General features: G+C 43.2%; 2 protein-coding genes across 3 annotated transcripts in view; both read right to left on the reverse strand.

The window, feature by feature from the left end:
- Positions 1 to 7,161, reverse strand: part of ntn2 (netrin 2) — a 41,430-nt gene extending 34,269 nt beyond the window's left edge. The window contains exons 1-2 of one of the 2 annotated variants that reach the window (XM_068306062.1): positions 7,047 to 7,161; positions 4,539 to 4,679 (exon numbers count right to left, since the gene is read on the reverse strand). The gene's annotated coding sequence lies outside the window, so the exon portion shown is untranslated. Of the gene's footprint in view, positions 1 to 4,538; positions 4,765 to 7,046 lie in introns of those variants that run through there. The other variant, XM_068306061.1, reaches the window with a different exon arrangement.
- Positions 7,162 to 19,155: 11,994 nt separating this feature from the next.
- On the reverse strand, positions 19,156 to 21,704 carry nog2 (noggin 2). The gene has a single exon (XM_068305625.1). It carries the CDS (start codon positions 20,466 to 20,468, stop codon positions 19,833 to 19,835), a length of 636 nt encoding a protein of 211 aa, XP_068161726.1. The 5' UTR covers positions 20,469 to 21,704; the 3' UTR covers positions 19,156 to 19,832.
- Positions 21,705 to 23,227: the final 1,523 nt, after the last annotated feature.

Below are 23,227 nucleotides of genomic sequence, written 5' to 3' on the forward strand. Positions count from 1 at the left end.
TAATTGTGCACACACACTTTAATAGGAGCAGGAGGAAAAATGCTGATAGCACAACTTGTGGTATGTTTTTCTCCTAATGAAGTGTTTGGTGAAGTCAGAGCTTTTGGTGAGAAAAACAGGAGGGGAAGGCTCATGAGGAGACAGAGTCCTGGGCGGCGGTGACTCACCAAACTTTATTTTGTGAGAAAGACGACATGAAATCATAGATATTTAGACTAAGGGGGGTCTTTTGCTTGGTTTTATGCTCTTAACATTTAAACATTGTTCTCTCCACTGCAACATCAAACATTTAACTGCAGCTCTGGTGACTTGTTTGTTTCAGCAATAAAATGTGAGACAAAGTGCAACTGTGACACTGAACACAAGCCAAGTTAATTCATAACAGTTCAGCAAAGAGGTTGTTGAACTTCAAATGGAATTTTAAATCTGATTTACATATTTAAGAGCATGTTCTGTCTGAGATTTAACAGAAAAATGTACAGGATTCCAGAAAAAATTTGCAAAGCTTTGCACTCCAAGTTGGATTTTTAACTTATAGAGCTTTCAGACTTGGGAGTGGGGAGTTCAGAAAATTTATAGCCTCCTATGTCAAACAGTAATCCACTTTCAGATACAAGAAATATTTCCTGTACATGTGTTCTCAAGATGCGCAAGAGAGGGAGATAACATCTTCCGTCTTAAGATGGCAGAGCAGCGCATTCTCAAGGTTTGTCACTGAATGAAGTCCAGGCAGCTGCATGACAGAAGCCTTAAAGACATCCAAGAATGTGGAGAGAGGGTGAAGTTCCCACCGTCCTGTTCTGAGTGTGTGTGGGTGGACTGAGGGCTGCTTGATTGAACATTTCCCCTTGAACGCGAGGGTAACCCTGCCCACAGCTCAACAGCAGTGTGGTTGGACGGCGGTACTCGGGGAGAGGGGGGGCAGGTGAGGTGTTCCTGGGTACGACAGGAAGTATTTCGTTTTGAGGGATGGAAGGCTTTAAGGAAAGGAGAGGTAAGCGCTCCTTCTAACCTCTTTGAAGGATGGCTGCGGTAGGCAGAGCCGCGGTTTTCCCAAAAAAAACCCCTAACAGGAAAACAGCCTCTTTTTTTCCATTGCACAAGAGCAACCTCTACCCCACAGCCGAAAGCAAGGACCCACTTTGAACTCACGAGGGGGAAAAAAACCACAAGTCATTTTATTAAGTGCTTGGAATAGTCAAACGGTTGCGTACATCACACTTAAACACACACGTTGTTGACAGACAAACACATACAGTGCAGTAGTTCAGATCACAAACATGTGCCCACACTCACACAGGAAGACACACCGTACAGGAAGCCAGACGTTGTGACTCATCAGGCAACTCCCTTTGCCCTCATCCCTCGTTCCCCTCGCTGTCTTTACCTCCGCTCATTCTTCCTCAGCAGCAACGTGAGAACCCACCGAGTGCCCTTTGCTAAAGGTCAGAGGTCTCCCAGTGAAAAGAGGACAGAACCTAATTGTCTGTATTACTGCTTGACTGATGATAAAACAACGACAAATTTGTGGTTTATTGACATGCTTGTGACCAGAATAAACCCATTATTATTATTATAGTGCACTTTAGCCTTTTTTGGGTGGATCAGAGGGAACTCAAAATGTAATGCATTGTGAGATAATTTTTAAAAAAAGTTCCCAGGGGGGCCGTTTTAGGGGCTTTGTTCGAGAAATGACGTGAAGTTTTGGGAAAAATTGTGGCTTTGATTAGAGCTGCCACGTTTACTGTTTAACCTGATTTGTCGATAAAAAGAACATTTACTACTGACTTTAATAACTGACTTTGAATTTTCATCAGTTCTTGAGTAAATATAACAGACATGTCATTAGCATACGCAGCTTTTCTTTTTGACATTTCTGTTAGTAAAAGAAGATTCTGTGAAATCAGGAGTGTTTGGACAAATCAGGAGACTGAAGACTGGGAAACGTGATGAGAGTTTTTTCACATCTTCCCTGACATTTTACAGCTCATATGATGACAAAGTTGAGAACTTAATCCGTAGATTAATCAACACTAAAAATATTTTTCTAGCAGTATTCCTAGCTTGGGTTAAAATAAGTGCTTTATAAGGTTAAGGAAATATTGTGGTTTGACTCCTGGAGTGACTGTGATGATGCTTAAAAAACACCGACTGTTGGTTTGAAACAGGAAACAGTGGTCTCCAGTGTTTCGTCAATCCACGCAGACCCACTCCCCACATTGACGTGCTTTACTGCAACAACATCAGCTCTGTTTCTCCTTTGTTTACCCGCTAACTACAGTTGAGGGAAAACATGTAGCATTTTCAGGCACGTGCTAAAACAACTGATGTCATTCTTATTGGATGACACTTTTCATTGATGGTTAGCAGTTTAATTGTACCAAACACACACATGTCACAACACTAGAAGGGCCAGACACACATTTTCTCCATGAATAATAGATTAGAATTTAAATTAAAGTAATACCATTAATTAAAGAATAAAATCAGCCCATTATGTCTGATAAATATCTGCTATCATCAAGAGGACATCTACTGTGTTTATTCAAATGAGATGCTGACAGACTCAAAGCAGGTGCACACGCACACGCGCACACACACACACACACACACACACACACACACACACACACACACACACACCTCAGCATCTGGAGGAAATGTGTGACTAACACATGCAGGCCTAGCAGGGTGCAGGGATTGGCAGGATGAAGTGAAGCGTGTGAATCTTTGCCACTCATGAGAGATGTCCTGGGTGTCACACGACTGCATTTCAGGATGAATGACATGGAAGATGTCACACACACACACACACACACACACACACACACACACACACACACACACACACACACACACACACACGCACATGCACAGTACCTCCATCCACAGGAGCCAATTTGTGCACCAGAGCCTGATGGTAGCTCCATCCAGTGATTGTAATTCGTTGTTGCATCATTATGTTCTTAAAGCTACAAGCGTTTACTGACAGTCATTTATGATCAGAGCAAATGTTTCATCCAGGTAAGGGCTCTTTGTTTGACATGATGAAACACTGCTTGAAAATATGGAAGAGGATGGGTGGAATAAACCAGCAAAAAACTGACAGGCACAGAAGGAAAGAGAATGATTTCTAGCTTTACCCCATCAAATAGTTCAGATAATAGACATTAACTGTTTTAAACATGTTGGCAGCTCTTGTTCAGGTAGATGACACCAAGAGTTCTGAGGAATCCTCTTATTTTACTGCAGCTTTATCCATTGCAACTCTTCACTTTTATCTGGTGTTAAATAATACCATAAATGCCATATACAAGTGCTCTCTCTCACACGCACGCACGCACGCACACACACACACACACACACACACACACACACACACACACACAGTCTCATGAGTGTGTGAACAAAATCTGCACTATGTTGCTTTGGATTAGCCTCCACATCATGTGGCTCCCAGCTCCCAGCTCGACCTCCCTTACGTTGCTATTGATGAAAGCCTGGAGTGAAACCATTAAATGATGATGATTAATTGACAACAATGAGTGAAGCGATGGCAACACTTCAGATGAGCAGCTCCTTGCATCACCAGACACTTCAAATTCAAACATTTCCACCGGTCCACACATCCAGGTTCTCTCTGACCTTAAAGGTGAACACTCAGAGGCCATCATGGGGACTCATTCCAGTCATTTGCTTTGAGTGAGAAGTAGGTCAAGTGTCTGACACAATCAGGATGTAACAGGATCATACTTTAAGTGTAATTGCCTTCTGCCTTCCAGACTTGTATCTGTCTGTCAGGGGAGCAGATGAGCTTATAAAGGGTGGAGTTTTATTTCCTGTCACACCTCGCCCACAAAATGGGATTTAATTCCATTTAACTTCATTTCAAACAAAGCTGATTTTCATTGACTGAATCAGACTGAATTAGTCACAGTTTAAAGAGTTTCATGGTGAATTTTTGCCTCTACATTTCTCTTAAAATCTGAGTTTGGAATAGTCATCAGTTTTTAGCAGATGCGTCTCGATATGCACGTGGGGACGTCACAACTATAAGGGAAAATATCGAAAGTGACAAACGCATTGGGAGACTTGGCGAGGGGCAGCGCAGAGGAAGACGGGAACCGAGAAGCGCGCTGCTTGCTTTGGCATCCGCGCTTGGCCCTGAGTCCAAGTCGCTATTAAATGTCAGTGCGCACAGCCAACCTCTTGTACGTCGCATTAAATCCTCGGTGCGGGCCTGTTTTTCTCGTTTTTTACGCATCGACAGTTGTAAACCGAAGAGGCTGACACCTGTCTGCGGTGACCGCCGCTCATATCCAGCGCACCCCGCTGATTTAGCGACCCAGACACCTCTACAGCCTGCCTATAATAAAGTAATGACAGTCACCGTATTCCTTTAAAGCAGATGAGAGATAATGAGCAGCACGAAAGGGCCACTCATTGAATTTCCGAAAGAATAACATGAAATGGTGCGTAAAAATAAAATGTACTCTCATCAAAACACGCCAGGTGTAATAAACAAGTTGTACACTTACCACAGTGTCAAACGGTGCGTGTTGTCTGCAAAATTAGAAAGGACGTCCCCTGATGTCAGTTAACCTTTAGATACTTTGCGGGTCCGAATTTGTCCTCTCCAAAATTGCGCGTCTCCTGTGTCACACACTGGCCTTATTAAACTGTGAAAGGACAAAAGAAAACGCGCAACATAGTCAGAAGAGACGGGACACCGAGAGGAGGTGAGCTGCAGCACCCATCCGCTACCAGAGCTCACACCAAATGAAAACTGTCCAGTACTGCAATTGGTTGTAAAAGCGAGCCCGGCGTGGGTTACTCCCCATTACAATCAAACCCAGATTTACCAGTGAGAGAGAGAAAGAGAGAGAAAGAGAGAGAGAGAGAGAGAGAGAGAGAGAGAGAGAGAGAGAGAGAGAGAGAGAGAGAGAGAGAGAGAGAGAAATATTGAAATGTTTTGTTAACTTAAGTTTCATTTTACTTGGTGAGGCGTGTAATTTAGCTCTGTTGCCAAAATAACAAACAAACTAAAATAAACAAATTCACCGAATTACCACTTAATTTAAGAAAAACACAACAGGTTTGACTTTAACAATAAATACCTCCGCCGCTTTGCGAACTGGAACTCTCTCTGCGCAGCCAGCTCCGAGCTGCTGGCTGCGCTCAGCGGCAGACATGTGGTGATCGTAAAGAGAACACAACCCAGAGCCTGTTGGAACGCAGCGGACTTTTCGGGGCTTCGGGACCCGCAGAAACAAGTGGCAGATGTAGGACGTCACAATTCATGAATTCTAAAAATAATCCAACACACACTGGACGTTGCGCACCCAACTGGAGTCAGCATGAATAAAGTAAAAAGATCAGTGTGTGTGTTTGTAGAGCCTTATTTTGATACATATATGTTTTTTGTGTCTGCTGTCGGCCATAACAGCAGCACATTAACTCATCTGCATTCATGTGGTTTTTACGTCCCTCTCCACGCGTGTAGGTTAAGGAACGCCGAACGTGTTCGACATGATGAGTGCCAGCAATAACTCGGGGCCTAGGAGGGGAGAGTGTGCGTAAAAGCGCACCGGAGAGGTCTCCAGTTCGCAGTCAATTACAGCAACGGTTTCAACTTTAGCCAGTGGCGATGAATTAATTACATTATTCTTAAAATCAAACGAGTCATGTGACATAAAGAGTTCCTTCTGCTTCACCTTTACTGTTTTTCGTTCATGTTACATTTGGCTGGAAAAACTCAAAATAGAACCACGAGGAAAACGAGGGTGAAATCCGCGTTCTGCTTCCCCTTAACGACACCCGGCGTGTTGCCCTTCGTGTTATTGCAGGTGCAGCCTCCCCACGAGTGGGTCAATATTCGAGCATCTCAGCCGATCAAATCCCGAGCATTTCCCAGCTCCGCTATAAGATGATCGACATTCCTCCTGTATTTACTGTACCATCCTCTGTGGGGAGCAGCCCGGTCCGGTCCGGCGCGGCCTGGCCCGGGATCGAGCTGTGCGTTTCTTCCAGTGCTTCATCTCAAACAAAGACCGCTTTAATGTGGATCCAAAGCCGTAGATAATTTAGAATAATAAACGCATTAAACCCAATCCTCCTCCAGTAGATGCCCGTGCGCCTCCTAACGCAGAACGCATCTGTAACCGAAACTAATTAAGAATGTCAATGATGGGGCAGAAGAAAAAAAATTAATAAGAAGCAGGCGGTTAATGGGTTTAAATACCCAGGGGGAACCCGGTGCCAGCTTCAGCAGAAATAGGTTAAATCAAATCCGTTGAAGTCGCGCTAAGATAAATGAAGCGTTGTGGTTCAGAATATAAAGAATTACAGGAGGTTTGCTCTTTAAAATGTGACACATTTCCTCCCAGAAAACTTGTTGCGTGTATTTATTGTTATTACTCCCTTTGCTCCTCTGACCTCCTGTCCTAATACTTTATTCCTTTGTTTGTCTAAGCTCAATTCTTCATTTGAAATTCGCCTCCGCTTCTTAATGATTTTCTCGCCTGAGCCAAAACCAAAAATAACGTTTTTTATTATCTTAACCTGGGCCTAAATTGTTTTTGTAATGAGTATTTAATAATCTACTCTGTTTGTTCAGTGCGCTTCTTTACTCTGAACACCCTGAAATTCTATTTTAGTGTGGGAAAAATGCTGCAAAACTGCTTTAACTACTTTCCTAATATATAAAGAGGAAATAATAAGAATAATCGGGTTTGAAGTGGGGTATTTCGGGAAAATAAGGCACCAGATAGAAGCTCCAAAACAATCAATCTAAACTTTATAAGTTTTTATGCTAAAGATATCTGTGTCTTACATAGACAAGCAGTAAATTTACACTCCAACAGACTTCCAGGTTCGCCCAGTTTCTCTTTACAGGCACATTTTGACGTATTTGTCTGAATTAATGGAGCCCCCTCAGTCGGGGACTAATCTAGGTAGATTATCCATCCAATTACAACTGGGAGAGATTGGTCTGCGTTAAAGACATCATGAAAGAAAGTAATACCAACAACAGGCGTCCAACTCACTTGCTGTCAGATGGAATTCAAGCGGGGCCCTTCTCGGTCCTGTTGCACTTGGATCAGGCTTCTGATTGTGTCCTCACTACAAGGCTCAGCGGTCAGTCTGTTTAAAGCCCTGGGCTCTCAGCGCTGGGTTCCCTGTGGCGGACACCCTGGAGAAAACGTCAGCCTCTGTCTGTCTCCCAGCCTCATTTTTTGGCAGCCTTGCGTTTGAGCGCCCCTGCTGCTGGGCGCAAGGAAAAGCGCTCTACTTGTCCAGCGGAAACCCTCACCTGGTTATCAGTGACGATTGAGCGCCCTCGTGTGGCCAGAGGGCAGTAAAGCACCGACAGATTCTCACAACTATGTTAAACGGTGGAGACTTCCATCAGTGTTCATGTTTAAAATTGTAAGGTCAAAAAAAGAGCACACTTAGTTTTATATTAATGATGCTCCCAAGTTCTATTCTGACTAATAACATGAATGGAATGCAGCCATCATTGATGTCATTGGTTGTGTCAGAGTCTTTGACGTGAATGATCTCCGGCCTTGTGATTAAAAGATGAACGAAAAGGATAACCGTGGCTGAAGCTCCAATGTAAAACTAATAGACCTATTAGGATATATGATAGTCATGAATTAATGTACATGGATGGGTACGCCACAGGCTTTGTATGTAGTAACCAGATCTGAGTAATTGTCAGTCAATAATCAGTCAACTTCTTTTCCCCAATGTGTTTCATTCAGTGATGGCAATAACAAGTTTATTTATAAAGCATATTTCAAGTACGCTTAATGTGCTTTGTACTGAATAAAAACATGTAAAAACAAGAATAAAATGAGAACACATAGCATAAATCACATAAATATGAGTATATGATGAATAATCAAGGGAATATTTTGAGATTTTTTTCATATGACACAGCTGAAACTCATGTCAGCAGTTATGCAGCTCTTAGATTTAATTCTAGGTACAGCTTAAAGACCTCCACCTGCCAACCTTAGGGGCCTGAACAGTTTATAATCAAAGAGCATGTCTGAGATCTATTACAGATCCAAGATTTTAAATGTCTCATAGACCGCTAGCAGTGTTTCGAGGTGATTCATTATTTATGCAGCAGAGTTTAAATTACAGCATGTTTGAGAGAAAAAAAATGCAAATAGCATTCAGAATTGAGCAATAAATAATATTTTCCAGATCATTTCTCAGGCAATGAAAGATGGTTTTGATTTTGCAGAGAACAGGTGGAGGATTTCCAGCACTGAATGGCTTCATCCAGATCTCTGGAGTTAACAAATGTAAATGTAGACATAGAGTTCATGACAGTGGGTTGGTGTCAGGGTTAGACAGGTTTGGATGTACTTCTGCAGGAACGTAACATATTAAAACAAATACAACATATTCTTTCTTATACATATTCATTTGAGTTTGTAAAAAATGCTTTAATATCTGTCTGCACAGAAAAAACATTTTTTGTCATTGTTCGATTCTCCAGCAGAGTCTTTTTGAAATCCTCACTTCATCATTGTCTCGGGGGGGTTTTGGTAACTGAACAGCTTTGGCAGTGGCAACATGGTGACTGAAGCGAAATTGTATGACTTTTGATGGCAAGATGGGTAATGTGAAATTGTTTTTTCATATTAGCAATATTTACAGTGATAATTATGGAATTAGCGATTAGTGATTTTTTACAGCATGCCTGATGAAGTTTTAGCAAACAGATGTGGTATCTTAGCAAAAACAACAAACAAACAGATTTCAGACGTTTATACTTTTTAAAGGGTTCAGTCCATCTGAGCATTAAAACCATGTTTTATGACCAGAAAGCTGATCTAATGAAAGCAATCTGCTTCACTTTTTAAATGTTTTCCCCACCAGTCTTGGCCGTGGTTTATATGTATGTTTTGCCTGAGTGCAGTATATTTTAAATAATGGACCCGCTGTGATACAATTGTTTCACGCTTTAACATCTGATAGTGTAAAAAATGCTCCAGCGAGGGTTGACCTCTTCACCCTGTGTGAAATCTTCAAACCCTCAGCAGAGCAGCTCCACACAAAGCGTTGGCATGTGGCTAACGTCTCCGTCCCGCTGTTCAGTCACTGCGTTACTTCGTACACCTCACTGTGATGTGAGGAAGCCATTAGCTCCTCCATATGGAAACAAGCAGCCGGCTTTAAACATGCCATCATCTCTACCTCCAAGAAACGTTATCACTCGCAGGACAATTTAGTTTAGAGCAGATGCTTGAAAGCTTTCAGTTGCAGCAAAGATGCCCAACATCTATTCTCTGTGTCTGGATAACCTGTGTCGTTTGATTTGTGTTATTACAACAGAAACCCATAACAGTTTAATATGAAGCCCTTTAAAAAAGAGAAATATCGTTTTCCAACTTGATTGAATATAAATAGACACACTTCAAAAACATTTTAAAATAGTAATACTATATTTATTAATTATAAAGGAACCAGTTCTAAGCCACTAATAAGAAAAGAAGCAAACATAAGTAAAGGTATTAAATACTAAATAATCAAGAATCTCTCTTAAAAGGGTTGTTTTATTAATGTCTAGAGAAGTTTTATTTCAAGTTTACTACTTGAAGTCAAAGCATGTGATATTTGTTCGTTCAAAATCCTGAAAACACAAAGGAAGTGCAGCCATGCTGCAGCAAAGAATCATGGGATTTGTATTGTTTTCACTTATAACCTTCATTTCTGACAGAAATATATCACACATGACTCAAGTAGAAACGTAGAGTAAAACAACACACGCACACGCACACGCGCACACGCACACGCACACACACAAACACACACACACACACACATACCAGTGAGGAAAGGTGCTAGGGGTGGGGCTGGGGGGTTAGGGACGATACAGACAGGAAGTCCGAAAAGAGAAACTGAGAAGCACTGAGGTTCCATTTAAAAATAAACAACTTCCTCCTCTGGCAGCATGCGGTACGGCATGTTGGCTTCGTTGTGTCTGATCACACACTCATTCTGTCAGGGATCAGCTGCCGCTCCACGTCAGAGAGAACGGGCCTTAAGAAGAAGAAATATTAATGGGTTTTATGCACGTCACTGCAATAAATGTGTGTGTGGAGGATTGGTCTCTCTCTGTCTTTCTCTCTCTCTCTCTCTCTGTGTGTGTGTGTGTGTGTGTGTGTGTGTGTGTGTGTGTGTGTGTGTGTGTGACTCTGTCATGCAGACATTGCGTGGGGTGAGCGGTGTCAACACATCAACATAAAGGAAGGAGAGCTATCAATAGGTCTTTTGCCAGTATTATTGTCCCATCCATCATCCCGACATCACGCCGCTGAAGGTGGTCTCTCCCGGCTCGCGCTGATGACTCAACGGCACCGAGTTTTAAAATGGGGACACCTTGAGACCGCAGCATGGAATCTACTGTAACCCAATCTGCACTGGTGGAGACCCGGACTGATGTGTGCTGGCCTCGGTGTGCAGACCTCGGTGTACACGTGTGTTGGCCGTGGGTGTAGAGGCATACCGCTGACTTGCTGTGGGATTATTTTTGGGTTAGTTGCTTACATTCGACTGCAGCGTCCGTCTCAGGATGATGGTGGGAAATTGGCCTTTCCATTTAGGGTGCAGCACATGTGATTAACCTCCGGAGGAAAAAACCCCCAAAAACGACGAATTGGACGTATGCGTGTGTTTTTATATACATGTATGCACGTCTGTGCATTGACAAGGGGGTTCAGGTACCTCTGCGGTGGTATTTAGACCCTTCATTTGTGTGGAATCCAGCATCATTATCCCAAAGTGTTGCCAGCTGGAAGAGCTTGGGAGTTCCCATTTGAACTCAATGTGTGTTCTGAAGATGCAGAGGGAGCAAGAGAGCCGAACCACTCTCATGAAAGCTCACGTTCTGGTTCTCATTCGGCCTTGATATTCATGAGCGTCAGAATCTGGCACTGTCTTGTCGATTAGCAATAAATTGCACAACCACAACAATGCCACCCAAGGACAGAGCCGCTCGATGAATTACTTATAATCCAGTGAGTTGGAAGTGGATGATGGTGGAGGTTCAATTCAAGCACACTCAAATAAAGACCAAATGAAATGTGCAATCGATTAGAAGAAGCCTTTAAATGGTTCGGTATTTGCCTCTTGCCTAAGTCCATCAACTTCAAAGAAGGTAATTATTACCAGTTTTGATTGGTGGGCGATCAGTCAGTCGCTGCACTTGTAGCTCATGGAAAGAGTGAACACACAAAAGTAAGTGGGGTGCTGATCTACTGTAGACGTTTGTCCTATTCTGTCATTATTAACGCCATTCACGGAACACAGAGGATGAATCCTGACAAATGACCTGCGCAGAAGCTGATATAAATATCAGTTTATCAAAAGAACCTCTATCTGCTGTTTGTGGTGAAAGAATGGCTTTAATCCAGATTTGACAGATTACAGTTTATTTGCATACAGATACCAAATGCCATCCAACTTTAACAGTAAAAGTAAACTGATGTGGGATTAATTGAAATGGAACATGGGTGAAATACCACTCAAGTGATTCCTGATGGTCCATTCATGTGTAAAATAGCCCTGTTTAATCATTAGAAGGTCACCTTCTGACCAGCCAGTCAGCAAACGTTACAGGCATCAGTTCACCACTAGGTGGCAGTGTTGTTTCAGTCAAACATGATTTTCCAGCAGGTCAACGTGTGGCCAGTGATTGAGAGGCCATATTTTAACCCTCAGTATGGTTACAATTGACACCAGGAGACTATGGAAAACCTGATCCCACGAATCATAATGTTGTGATTTATGTCATCTTTCATCAATATACGCCTCCAAAAGCATACAATAGTCGAATAGGGACAGTTTTCAGTAGACTTCTCAGGAGATTTTTTTTTTATTTTCCAAGTGTGAGTCTGTATTTGTTTGAATATTAAGCATGAGAAGTTAGTGGTGGTTCATGAGAAATATGTCAGGGGCAGATTTCATACTGATCGTTGAAACCAGTTTCAGTAGGTGGCAACTACATGTTAATAATTTCCAAATCAACTTGTCTTAAATCATTGTGTTGTCAAATTTAATCTCAAATATCAAGAAAGAAAAAGTGTTCTTGGTTATTCTGTTCACAAATTGGTTATTTACCATCAACATGGAGGCACAGTGTGGGTCACTAATTATCATGCAATTCAAAACCGGTCTTCCCTTAGTTATGGGGATTTTTCTATACATAAAATCATAAAATATCTGTAAAACATCACATTGAACCTCTAAATGTTTAGACGGTGTTATTAATGTTGTTATCAATTCATAGAATTCCATTCAAATCAATGGGAATGTGTGACACACACACACACACACACAAACACACACACACACACACACACACACACACAATGAACGCCATGGGAAGTTTTTTATCTTTACCTTAAAATTGTCCCACCAATTACGAGGGTATTACATTGTTTTGCTGGTTGTGGTCTCTTTCTGTGTAACACGAACCGTTCCTAAATGAGACTAAATGCCCTCTGTTTGTAACGGGTTCATAGCAGTGTTCCCATGAGGTCAACCCCGGTGCAATCTGAGCTGAAAAGCATCCCATTTGGCTCTCCCTTTACATTCAGATCCTAATGACAAGTGCATGCAGGCAGACATATAACACACACACCCACACACACACACACACACACACACACACACACACACACACACACGCACACAGAAACTTGCCCCTTTGAGTCTAAACATCTACATGTCCATTCCCTAATTGGTGGTTCTTCTTTCAAAGGAGTGATTATGTGTGTTTAGAGGCGTTCTCTCAGTGCAAGGTGTCTCGATTCAGTCCATCTCCGACGCCAGAGGGGACAAAAGAGGCACCCGTTCCTCCTCTCGGGGCGAGGGGCCATTGACACCAATAAATCCCCCCTTCCACTTCCTCCCCGGTGTGTTGGGGTTATGTCAGGAATGTCCTGGGTCCCATTGTCCCCTGGTGCTCTGTTTTTGGTTACCCATCACCAGGCATTCTCTGCTGCTCCCAGGGACTTCTCCCTCCCCCTTACACACCAACACACACACACATACACAAACACGCACCCACATCCACACCCCCTGGGCGGCTGTGTCCCCTGGTCCCTCACTCTGAATAGACCACCTCGGCTGAATACGACAGACAGGCAGGCGTCAGGACGTCAGGTTCTGCCTCTGAAGCCGTGCATGGCAGCCCAGTGGGGGAAACACAGCCAGTTATTTTCACCTGTTTGCTTCTCTCGTCATCTTTGTCTTAGAGGAGAAAGAAGGTTAGAGTGTTTCAGACTCTACTCATAATGTCTGTTCCGTCCTTCACTGAATGACATATTAGTGAAAACACTGTACGTCACCATAACGACAGACAGATAGTCTGAACATATGGAAAAGTAGATTTTTGAGGTTTTTGTTTTTTTCACTCTGAGGCTGTGGGCATACAGGGTGACGTTAACGTGATGTTCTGATGTTTAGTTCATTTTCATTTTCAGGTCCCCAATTAACAGAACGTTTCTCAGCGAGATCTATCCAAGACACACCTTTATCAGGGAAAGAGGATAAAAAGCCACAAAGATATAATTAAAAAAAGCTATTTCATTTATTGTTCATCAAGGCTTATTGCTCAGCAGATGATTATTTTCACATTTTCATGACTGGATTCTGCCTCTTTTTTTTTGAACTGTTGAAGCTGTTAGGAGGCAACACGGCTCAAAATGATACGTAAACGTGACCAATGTTATCACTATTGAGAACTTTGCAGCTTTTAATCAGGGCGTGCTAATGTTATAGCACAGCGTATGATACAGGGAGCAAAAACTAAAGCAGGTCAGCGCAGGATTCCGTTTTAAACGTGACCAAGAAATCAAATGAAATCCCACTCTGCTGCATCACCTACGTGCTGTTTAAATCTCCATCTTTTTCAAAAAACACATTCGTAGACCTATTTAGCAGCCGCACGTCATTGGAAGCCCTTTGTGCTTTCATTCAGACTGATGTCCGACGTTCTCTCCTATCACAGGAGAGGTAGCATCACATTCTGGAGCTGAAGGACACCTGGCTGCGTCAGAACTCACACTACCCAACAAACCCCCAAAATGCCACAGGTTTGATTTGTTGTCTGGTGGGGGCGATGTATGTCTCCTGTGTGTGTTTGTGTATGTGTGAGGGAAGCAATGGGGAGTAGGTGGGTTGTACACATGTTACGAAGCGAGGCGCCATTGCGGCCTAAAAAACTATTAGGCTCTGTAAATACACACTGTGGCGAAAGTAAACATTCTCAGCATGCCATCTAGGCGCACAGAGGGGTACTGGGAGACAGCCGCCGGACAGGCTGTGAGGGGGAGGTGTATATGTGACTGTGCATGTATATATATGTGTGTGTGTATGTGTGTGTGTGTGTGAGTGTGTGTGTGTGTTTGTGTAGGGGAGAGTACGACAGCAATCAGTGAGCTGGGAGGAGATGGATATGGAAAATATAGGTTTTATTAGCAGGGAAACTCAAGTGTCTGTATATTTAATGGAGGTGGAGCAATCATGATCAAGTTGAGTAGTCAAGTAAACAACGTGAGGATAGTTTACCTACTTGTTGCTTTAAAACAAGCTCAATCCTGTGTCCCATCTGAGAGAAAACCTGGTTTCTCATTTTAGATTGATGAGGTTACGACGGTCGTGTCAGTAGTGGTTAATGGAGTATTTGTGTCCGTAGTTATAGCCCCTGGCGTAACACTTTCACAATTCACAGTCTGTGACACTGGCATGAGCTGGGCATGCTCTGGAGACTTTAATGGACATTTCCTGATTGGGGGGGGGGGCGGGCAGGAATAAAAGTAAAATTAGGCCATTCTTAAAGGCGTTGGAAGTGGCAGCGATTGATGCAAAGGGACTATTTTCTGAATTTGAGACCTGCGTTGGCAACGGGAGAAAGCACAAGTAACCATGGAAACAGAGCTCAGAATATGCACTATTCCCAGCCCTGCAAGTGCTGCCACCCACAGCTCTATTTTTAGGCCTTACTTAGGGCTTAATATCTGTTACATCTAACAAGAGTTAAACTGAGTAATCAGCAAGCATGACTACAGAAATGCGACTGTGTCACTATGCATCTTATGAAGGGCTGCAGCATGAGAGCGTCTGAGGCGACCGGGTTCTTCCTGCAGGACTTTCATGTGTTTAATGGAGCTACACTGACATGCATGCGCTCAACAAACTGCATACAGATCACTTGCATTAAGACATTAATTCCAATTATATTAATTACACGAACTGATTGCAAGTGGATTTTGACCACACATGCAAAAAAAAAAGAAAAAGCCACGTGCATGCTCTTAAATTGAAGTCCTTGTCAACCTTTTCCCTCTGACTAGTTCATATTACTATTTCACTGCTGGAAATATGATCTTCACATAGAACAGGGCTTCTGTGCTGCAGAGGAGCAGAAGACTTAGAGGAAGAAATGGAAAAGGATGCACTATCCCCTTTTTCCTCCCAGGTATAAAAACAAAACAAAACCCCCAACAGCAACCAGAATGCACCGGGCTGAACTGACCCAATAAACACTCTGGCTCCGCTTGTTGTGTGGTGACCAGCTGGTTAAGATACAGCAAAACAGAGCAGGTTGAAAGTTGGCAAAGCTTCTCTTTGAGCTGGAGAGCTCTTGCTTGCAGCTCTTCACACTCTTACCAGATAGACTTTTGCACATGTGACAAATAATCCCTTAAACTCCCAGCCAGTGTTGAGTAACTAACATTAAAGTAATACAGGCCTGTGAGTGATGAATGCACTCATGACTCTTTGGGGCATTGCATGAATTTCCAGTCTGCTTAACTGTCACAAGTGCTGCTTGTTGGTGGTGACTGGAGTATGATTACAATCACCTGTTATTACGCTACAGTCACCTGTTTTTTTCCAGCAAAGATGGCTGCGGTGTTGATGTAACGGCATGTTATGAATTCTGTTCCTGCTGCCGCTGACTCCAGGTCAGGTTTGTGAGCTCTCGCAGTGATGAATGGTCGACAACAGGGTGGCTAGCTGATCCTGAATCAGTCATGAAGCACTGAAAGTGTGTCAAGAGGTATATGATGTAAATTCTTAGAAGAACTGGCACACATAAAAACTCAGAACTGGAGTCAACCAATCAGGGCCTCACGGTGGTTTAGACTGACCAATAAGCAGAGGATTACTTAAAAAGCCCCACTGCAGACACACAAGATTTGGATGCATCTTTTATTTCTTATTTTTGAACAAATACTTGACACCCAATCACTTCAAGCTGGGGTTGGTGGACTGACTGAACGCTGGGTGTCATCTGTGGTGATTCTGTGGTGTTGTGCGTGTGTGTCTGTATGTGCATGTGTGTATGTGTGCATGTGTGTGTGTGTGTGTGCGTGTGTGTGTGTGTGTGCCCTCCCTCCCCTCAGTGCCCCATCTAATACCCTGTCATCATCAATAACCTCAGCACTGCTGACTCACCGGCTTTTAAAACTATGGGGTTTGGGTCTTACTTACAGCCACAGACCCTTGTCTCCGTCTCCGTCTGTCAGCCCACCGCACACATGCCGGAGAAATGTGTGTGTGTATGTGTGTGTGTGTGTGTGTGTGTGTGTGTGTGTGTGTGTGTGTGTGTGCATGTGTGCGCGCTCGTATGTGTGTGTGTGTGTGGTACACAATCTTGCATGATTATTCTTCAGCGTCGACGTGTCCACAGGTACTGATGAATCTCTCAAATATTTGCTTGAGTGAAAGTCACCGCAGAGTTTTTGCCGCCCACCCACTGGTTGACCCTAATTATTCCCAATCTGACCACAGTCCATCATCATCATCATCATCATCATCATCAGGAGACAGAGCCTCATCTTCGCTGCAGCCCCTCCCCCATCCTCCCTACCCTAACTGTCTTCTGGCATTTATGTAATCTCCCTCCAAACATCAGATTTATCAGCTTTATCGCTAATAAAACGTATATGAATCTTCCAGATATCACAAACAATATTTATCATGGTTGGTTTTCCATAACTCAGAGGCCCATGATGACACTGTGTGATTGCTGGTGAATGAAAGTACGGACTTTATGAATGGTGCAAAGCTGTAATGGAGTCAACATGAATGTGATGACAGTAGTTTGATGGTTCCTTATTTGACAATTAGCATTTTTTCCCCCTCGAATGTAAGAAGAAAAACCACACAGCCTGTATTTAACATACAACCATATTAGACGTTTCTATATTAGTTGTGTATGCAAAAGATTTCTATATCTAGGATGGGATTAATTTAGTAGATGTACAATGGATTTGAAAGTGGGGTGGGGATGTGGAGGAAAAATATCCAGAAATGTGATCAGAAAACAGTTTGGTGTGACTTCTCAAGTATTTAGAATAGAAAATATGAGTGTGGATGTAGATTTTTTTGTTTAATCCACGACAATGTCAGTGTTTTGATGAATACTGACTGTTAAATTAGGGTTATTCTAGTAAATTCAACTTGGCAACTTTTCATCATTTTCACCTGGGATCCCCTTGAGGAAGAGGAAGGTCTACCTGGAGGTCCTCGGACCCCGGTTTGAAAACCAAGTGATCCGAATGCCTCTCGGGGTCTGTTTCTAAAAGGTGCGCACCTAACTGGTTGGAGCCAGGGCGGCGTATTGCCTTTCACACGCTTCTAAAATACTCTCCGGGCAGAGCCTGAAAGGGTTACTGTTTTCCAAAGTGCCTCATTCTGCGCAGTCGAGAGGGGGCGGCTGAGTGGCGCCGTCGAGTCAGAGACGCAGTTTCTTTAAACCCCGAGACATCATCAAGAAAGAAGCTGACAGTAAGGAAAGCACCCCCTCCTGCTCCTTCTCCTCTTCCTCCTCCTCCTCCTCCTCCTCCTCCTCCTCCCTGGCACGCAGCCGTTCTTCTCCTCTGCTTACTAAATCCCCTCAGCGGTTCTGTCACAATAACCGGGCGGCAAGTGTCAAATCCAACTCTGGCCGCAAAAACACAAATCACTTTAACGAACACAAGATGCGCGCAGTGGAACTACAACACAAGCTGCTTTAAGCTTTCAGACAATTAGTCATAGCTCTGTTTAAGTCGTTGATCGTACTCAAGGAATAATATAAACACTATAAAAGCCCCCCCCCACCCCTCCCCTTTACTCGCTGAAAACTACTCCTCGCTTCGAGTCCACAGGACTTAATTTCCCTGCGCGTTTCCAGCGCGTTTAATTGGCCATATCTGTTTAATTTGCAGACAGCATACCCGAGCTCTCCAATTAATAGTCTGCTAACGTCAAAAACAGTTGACCATTGTTTTATGGGCTTTGTGTTTTTGTCTCTCCAGGGCGGTCAGACTTGAATAGGCGCCGGTCTGCTCCAGTCCACCTCTATACAAATACCTCAGTGGAACTTTGTGTGGAGCTTCCAGAGAGAGAGAGAGAGAGAGAGAGAAAAAAAAGCGCAGACTCCAGACGCCCCCAGTCCGCGCAGATACGCGCTCTATTTCATCGTTTGACAATGTTTGAAATGTCGGAATCATATTTTACCCATTATGTTAACACCTAGGAGTCCTGACAGGAGCGTGTGCGTAAACAAGACACATGAATGTGCGTAACCACCCTCCCTCCCTCCATCCCCACTAACCCCCCACTCCCTCTCCCTCTCTCTCTCTCACTGGTGGAGACAAATGAATGCCAGTTCTACGGAGGCGCTTGAGGTATGTGTTGCGCATTACACAGCGTAGTAAATCAGCCCTTTCTAAAATCACTCTGACGGCGTGGAGCGTCAGGCAGTCCACACGGAGTCACCGAGGATTGGACTTACTGTGCAGTGAATAAATCCACTCCACTTCGGAGCCCGAAAGTCTGCGCTGCAACACATGTCAGTCATAAAACACATTTTCATAAAAGTTGTTTCAACTTCACGTGTTTTCAAAAATAATTTAACAATTTTTTTTTTGTTATGCTTTAGTCACAGATGAACCTCTAGACAAGTGGATCATCAAAGTCATCAGCAGAACAGACTGAATTTTATATATATATATATATATATATATATATATATATATATATATATATATATATATATATATATATATATATATATATATATATATATATATATAAGCAACATGGCTTGACACTAATACACGTTGAAAAGATAGACTTTATTGCTAAAACGTGTAAACATAACATGTACACTGGTATGTTTTACTTTTTTATTTATTTTATTCTTTTTTTTTATTTTTCGAAATATTCAAGTAGACATCTGCCATATTTTTTCTGGTATACTCTGCTATTCTCTTTCTTTATGCTCTATACTCACAATCGTTAAAATAATAAATAAAACGTACAGATTTGTTTATTTCTACAATACTATGTATTCCAAAAAAAGCTGAGTTCACGCCTTTATATATATCTTTAACCTCAACTTTTTTTTTTTTTACAATTTAATTATTATTGATATTAATATTATACAAAAACTCTAGGCAGCATTGCAGTGAAATAACAGTCAGCATCAATGTTCAGTTGAAAAAAAAAAAGTTCACCTCTTGGAGAAGTGTAGCATATGCATTCCATCTTCATTGTCTCATAAAAATATCAAAAAGCTCTTCCTTATGAAGTGCTCGTGATCCCCCCAAAACACGTTTCAGGGTGCAGAATAAAATATGGTCCTGGTTCAATTAGAAAAAATAGCTGCATTTTCTTAAATATGTACAATGTTGGTATTTCACTTAAAATGCTATATAAAAAAATAGATTTGCTATGGTGCCCACCTCTGTAGAGAGTTAACAGTGCAATAGAAACCGTATTTCCAGTCCACTCCCCCCTCGACCACCACTAAATCAGCACGAACACTTGCACTCTGAGATGATTGGGTATTGCACCTGTATCCACGTACAGTATTTCTGTCTTAGAAACCCTTGACAATACCACCGCAGGAAAATCTTGTTGATTGACTTGACGGGTTTGCAAGACATCCCCTCGGGGAAAGAGCAGGAGCGCTCAGAGAAACAGTTTCCCTCCTTGATGTAACGTGGCCAGAACCTCACACCCAAATCCTTCCAGGTGTACACCACCGGGCAGTGCGTATAGGTCCACAGCCACTGCAGAAATTTCCTACGGGCCTTCTTGCCCACCTTTACTCTCTTCCCATAGGGGGTCTCTGTCAGGTCCAGTTTTTTAATCTCGTTAGGCATGGGGCCCTGCAGCTTCACCTGGTTGTCTGACGCGGAGAGGTTCACCAGCATGGGTGAACTGATAGACATGAAGTTAGGATCAAAGTTGCTGCCGAGCTTTTTCCTCAGAGTCCTCTCGGCCAAGTCCTGCTCCCGGGGGTCGTACTCCGGGTCGGGATTCTCCTTGAGGTCGGGCACCGGGAGGTGATCACTGGGTGATGGACGGAGGCGAAGGTAATGCTGGGAAACTCCAAGGTGAACGCACAGCAGCACGTAAAAGAGCAGCGCTTGAGAGAGGCCCATTATTCCTCTTGTTTTACGCAGTGGCTCTTCTCGCGTAATTTCTATTTAATTCTTTTTCCACTTACTGTATTCTCTGCAATGACCAGCTTGGGGCTTCATAAATAGTAGAAGTTCAGTCACCAGCAAAGCGATACTTTTAATAGACCACGTTGGGTTTGAATAACATGGAGCGGAGTGCTTTGCTTTTAAGAGCTCCTTCAATTTACCCGCTGATGCAACCCCGCAGCGCAAAGCAGTGTCTCTGCCTTCCAGGAAAGTGTTTAACCTAAACTAAAAAAAAAAAAAAAAAAAGCAGCTTAAAACAAAACGGGGAAACACTATTCACGCTCTCTCCGGCCTCACTCCGCTCCTTGGATTCATTTTGGGTTTCTTTCGGTTGTCATAGTTACCCCAGGGACTCAAAGCCACGAAGAACTGTCTACACTGGATGACAGCGTCCGAGGGGAGAGCTGCATGGAATGGAGTGTTTTCTAAAGAGACAGAATAGATCCGGAACGTCCCGTGAGAGTCGGACGCACAAAAGAGTACTTCACAACTTTTCAATGTCACGCGCAATGAGAGCCGCTTCAGCCAATGTTATTTTTACGCACAGCTTTTATAAACGTGGCTTCTCTCAACGTCGCCCGAAGCTCTCAGGTTTGACAAGATCCCAGGGCGCACAATCCATAGACTGAGGAAACAGTCTCTTCAGTCAGTCCCTTGGGATATTCCAACAGTCGATATGTGCGCGTCTCTGAAAATGTCCAAACACTTTGACAAAAATCGCCGCAGTGGGATGCAGTATCAGCTTATAGTGTAAGAGCCATATGTCTTTCCAGAAGATGAGCCAAATCAAGGAGCAGCTCTTAATATGAAAGTCTCAGTTTATAACATTCCCACAAACTCATGTAAGAAAGAAAAAAAAAAAAACCAACAACGCTCAAAAGCGGCGTTGCAGCAAACTGCAGAATCAGTGCATATCAAATGCAAACTGCAGGAAGACAGCAGAAGTTTTAAGTTCAGAGTTCCTTCCACTGAGGCATCGATGAATCCTTTCAAAAAAGCTCCAGGTCCCGATGTCGCTGCATGACCAGACGGCCCATAACCTGGAGTCTTGTCGCCCGGCCGATGCAAGCAGTGAATTCCAAAGCCGCGTCTCCTCTCCTTGGATCACTGGTACAGAAGCTCCCGCTGAGTCGCTCCTACTTCAGGATTCGGGGAGACTTGGCGCTGGAGCGTCTCTTTGCTCAGGCACACTGTGTGTGAGTGTGTCTGTAGCGAGTGGTGCTCAGTCCCAAGTTAAATATCCCCCTCCGACGTTACAAAGTGTCAGAGGGGCCAGCCCACCTCGGCCACTTTCACTATGATTGACAGCCCCCCCCCCCTTCTAAACCACCCCTCCTATCACAACGTGGAAAATATCAGCCACAATCACAACCATGAAGCGCCTCCTCGACCATTGGGTTATTCCATATTATAATATAATGACATTAAAATGTATGTTAGAGAAGTTTGAGCCTCCAAACACTCTCCCGGTTCTCGGTTCTCCGGCGCTTTTCATCACTTGACCGTCTCTGATGCACTAATGGCTTCAATACGGAGACACCATCAGCTGAAGCCTTTAGGACTTTCCTCGGCTTGAACTTTCCCATGAAATTGATGGGAAACGTTTAGTAGCTTGTCTACGGAAAAGGGGCATCACATTCCACCTTTGTTCGTCAGCATTTGGGTCAGGAATTGGCCCATTGAACCCAGGGGTCACAAAATAGGCCCGTAATTAACGGCTATAAATGGCCATGGATAACTGAGCAGTACCTTTCCCATGCTAAGTAGTCATTAGACCATGGTGGATATTTTACTTTTCCTTCAACTATGTTGGTCTTCTTGCAAGGCACTCGAAAATTATTCAACCAGGACGTATTATCTTTCAAGTCAAATAACCCATAATTTACCCAAATAAAGAGGGTGCTAAAATCCAGTGAATGTTGACGCAAAGGAAAAAAAAAATCCCCGGAGGTTAACCTTAAGTCTAACAAATAGGAATAAATTTAATCAAAACGTTCTTTTTAATCAAAAACCACATCAAGCTGCTTTATTTTCACTCTCCTTATGTAATTAAAACCAGTTGCTAAATTTGGTTTTGGTTTTGTTTACCCAAAGAATTTCATCCCGGATTAAGGTTGTTGATTTTGTCCCTGCGCGCTTTGGAGACACCGCTCAGGGTCGTTGGATTATTTCATCTCGTCAGCGCGTTTATCTTTTGTAGTGGTCACTAGAGGGCGTCAATCCAGCACGGTGTGGCCCCTCATCCAGGTGCTCCCCAGGCTCTCCCTCTCTCTCTTTCTCATGTCTAGTTTTTGAGCGCCTTTGGAACAATTATGGTGCAGTTCATGTGAAAGTTGCTCACCAGCTTTATGACACAAGATCTAAAAACAGCGCTGGAGCCATTAATCCATGGGAAGCCTGAATCTTCATCCTAATATGATGGAAAAAGTGCTTTAATTTTAGCATCTAATGTGATTAAAAGAGTTTGTCGGCTGCCAGTAATGACTGCATCCTATTAGTAAATTCTTACTGACCCCTCAACATGTGTTTAGTCACACACAGTCATAATCTGGTTAATGATTAGGGTGTGAGAGTAGACAGAGCCCAGTGGGCAGTGGGGACAGCCAGGCTGAGCTGGCTACTGTAGGTCTGTCCATGTCTATTGTCTCTCTCCATAGGTTTTGGGGTGGTGGGCTGGGAGAGAACCCCCCATGGAAGGAGAGACATTTCCCTTC

Source organism: Antennarius striatus, chromosome 21 (genome assembly GCF_040054535.1).
Source record: "Antennarius striatus isolate MH-2024 chromosome 21, ASM4005453v1, whole genome shotgun sequence".
NCBI classification, from domain to species: domain Eukaryota; kingdom Metazoa; phylum Chordata; class Actinopteri; order Lophiiformes; family Antennariidae; genus Antennarius; species Antennarius striatus.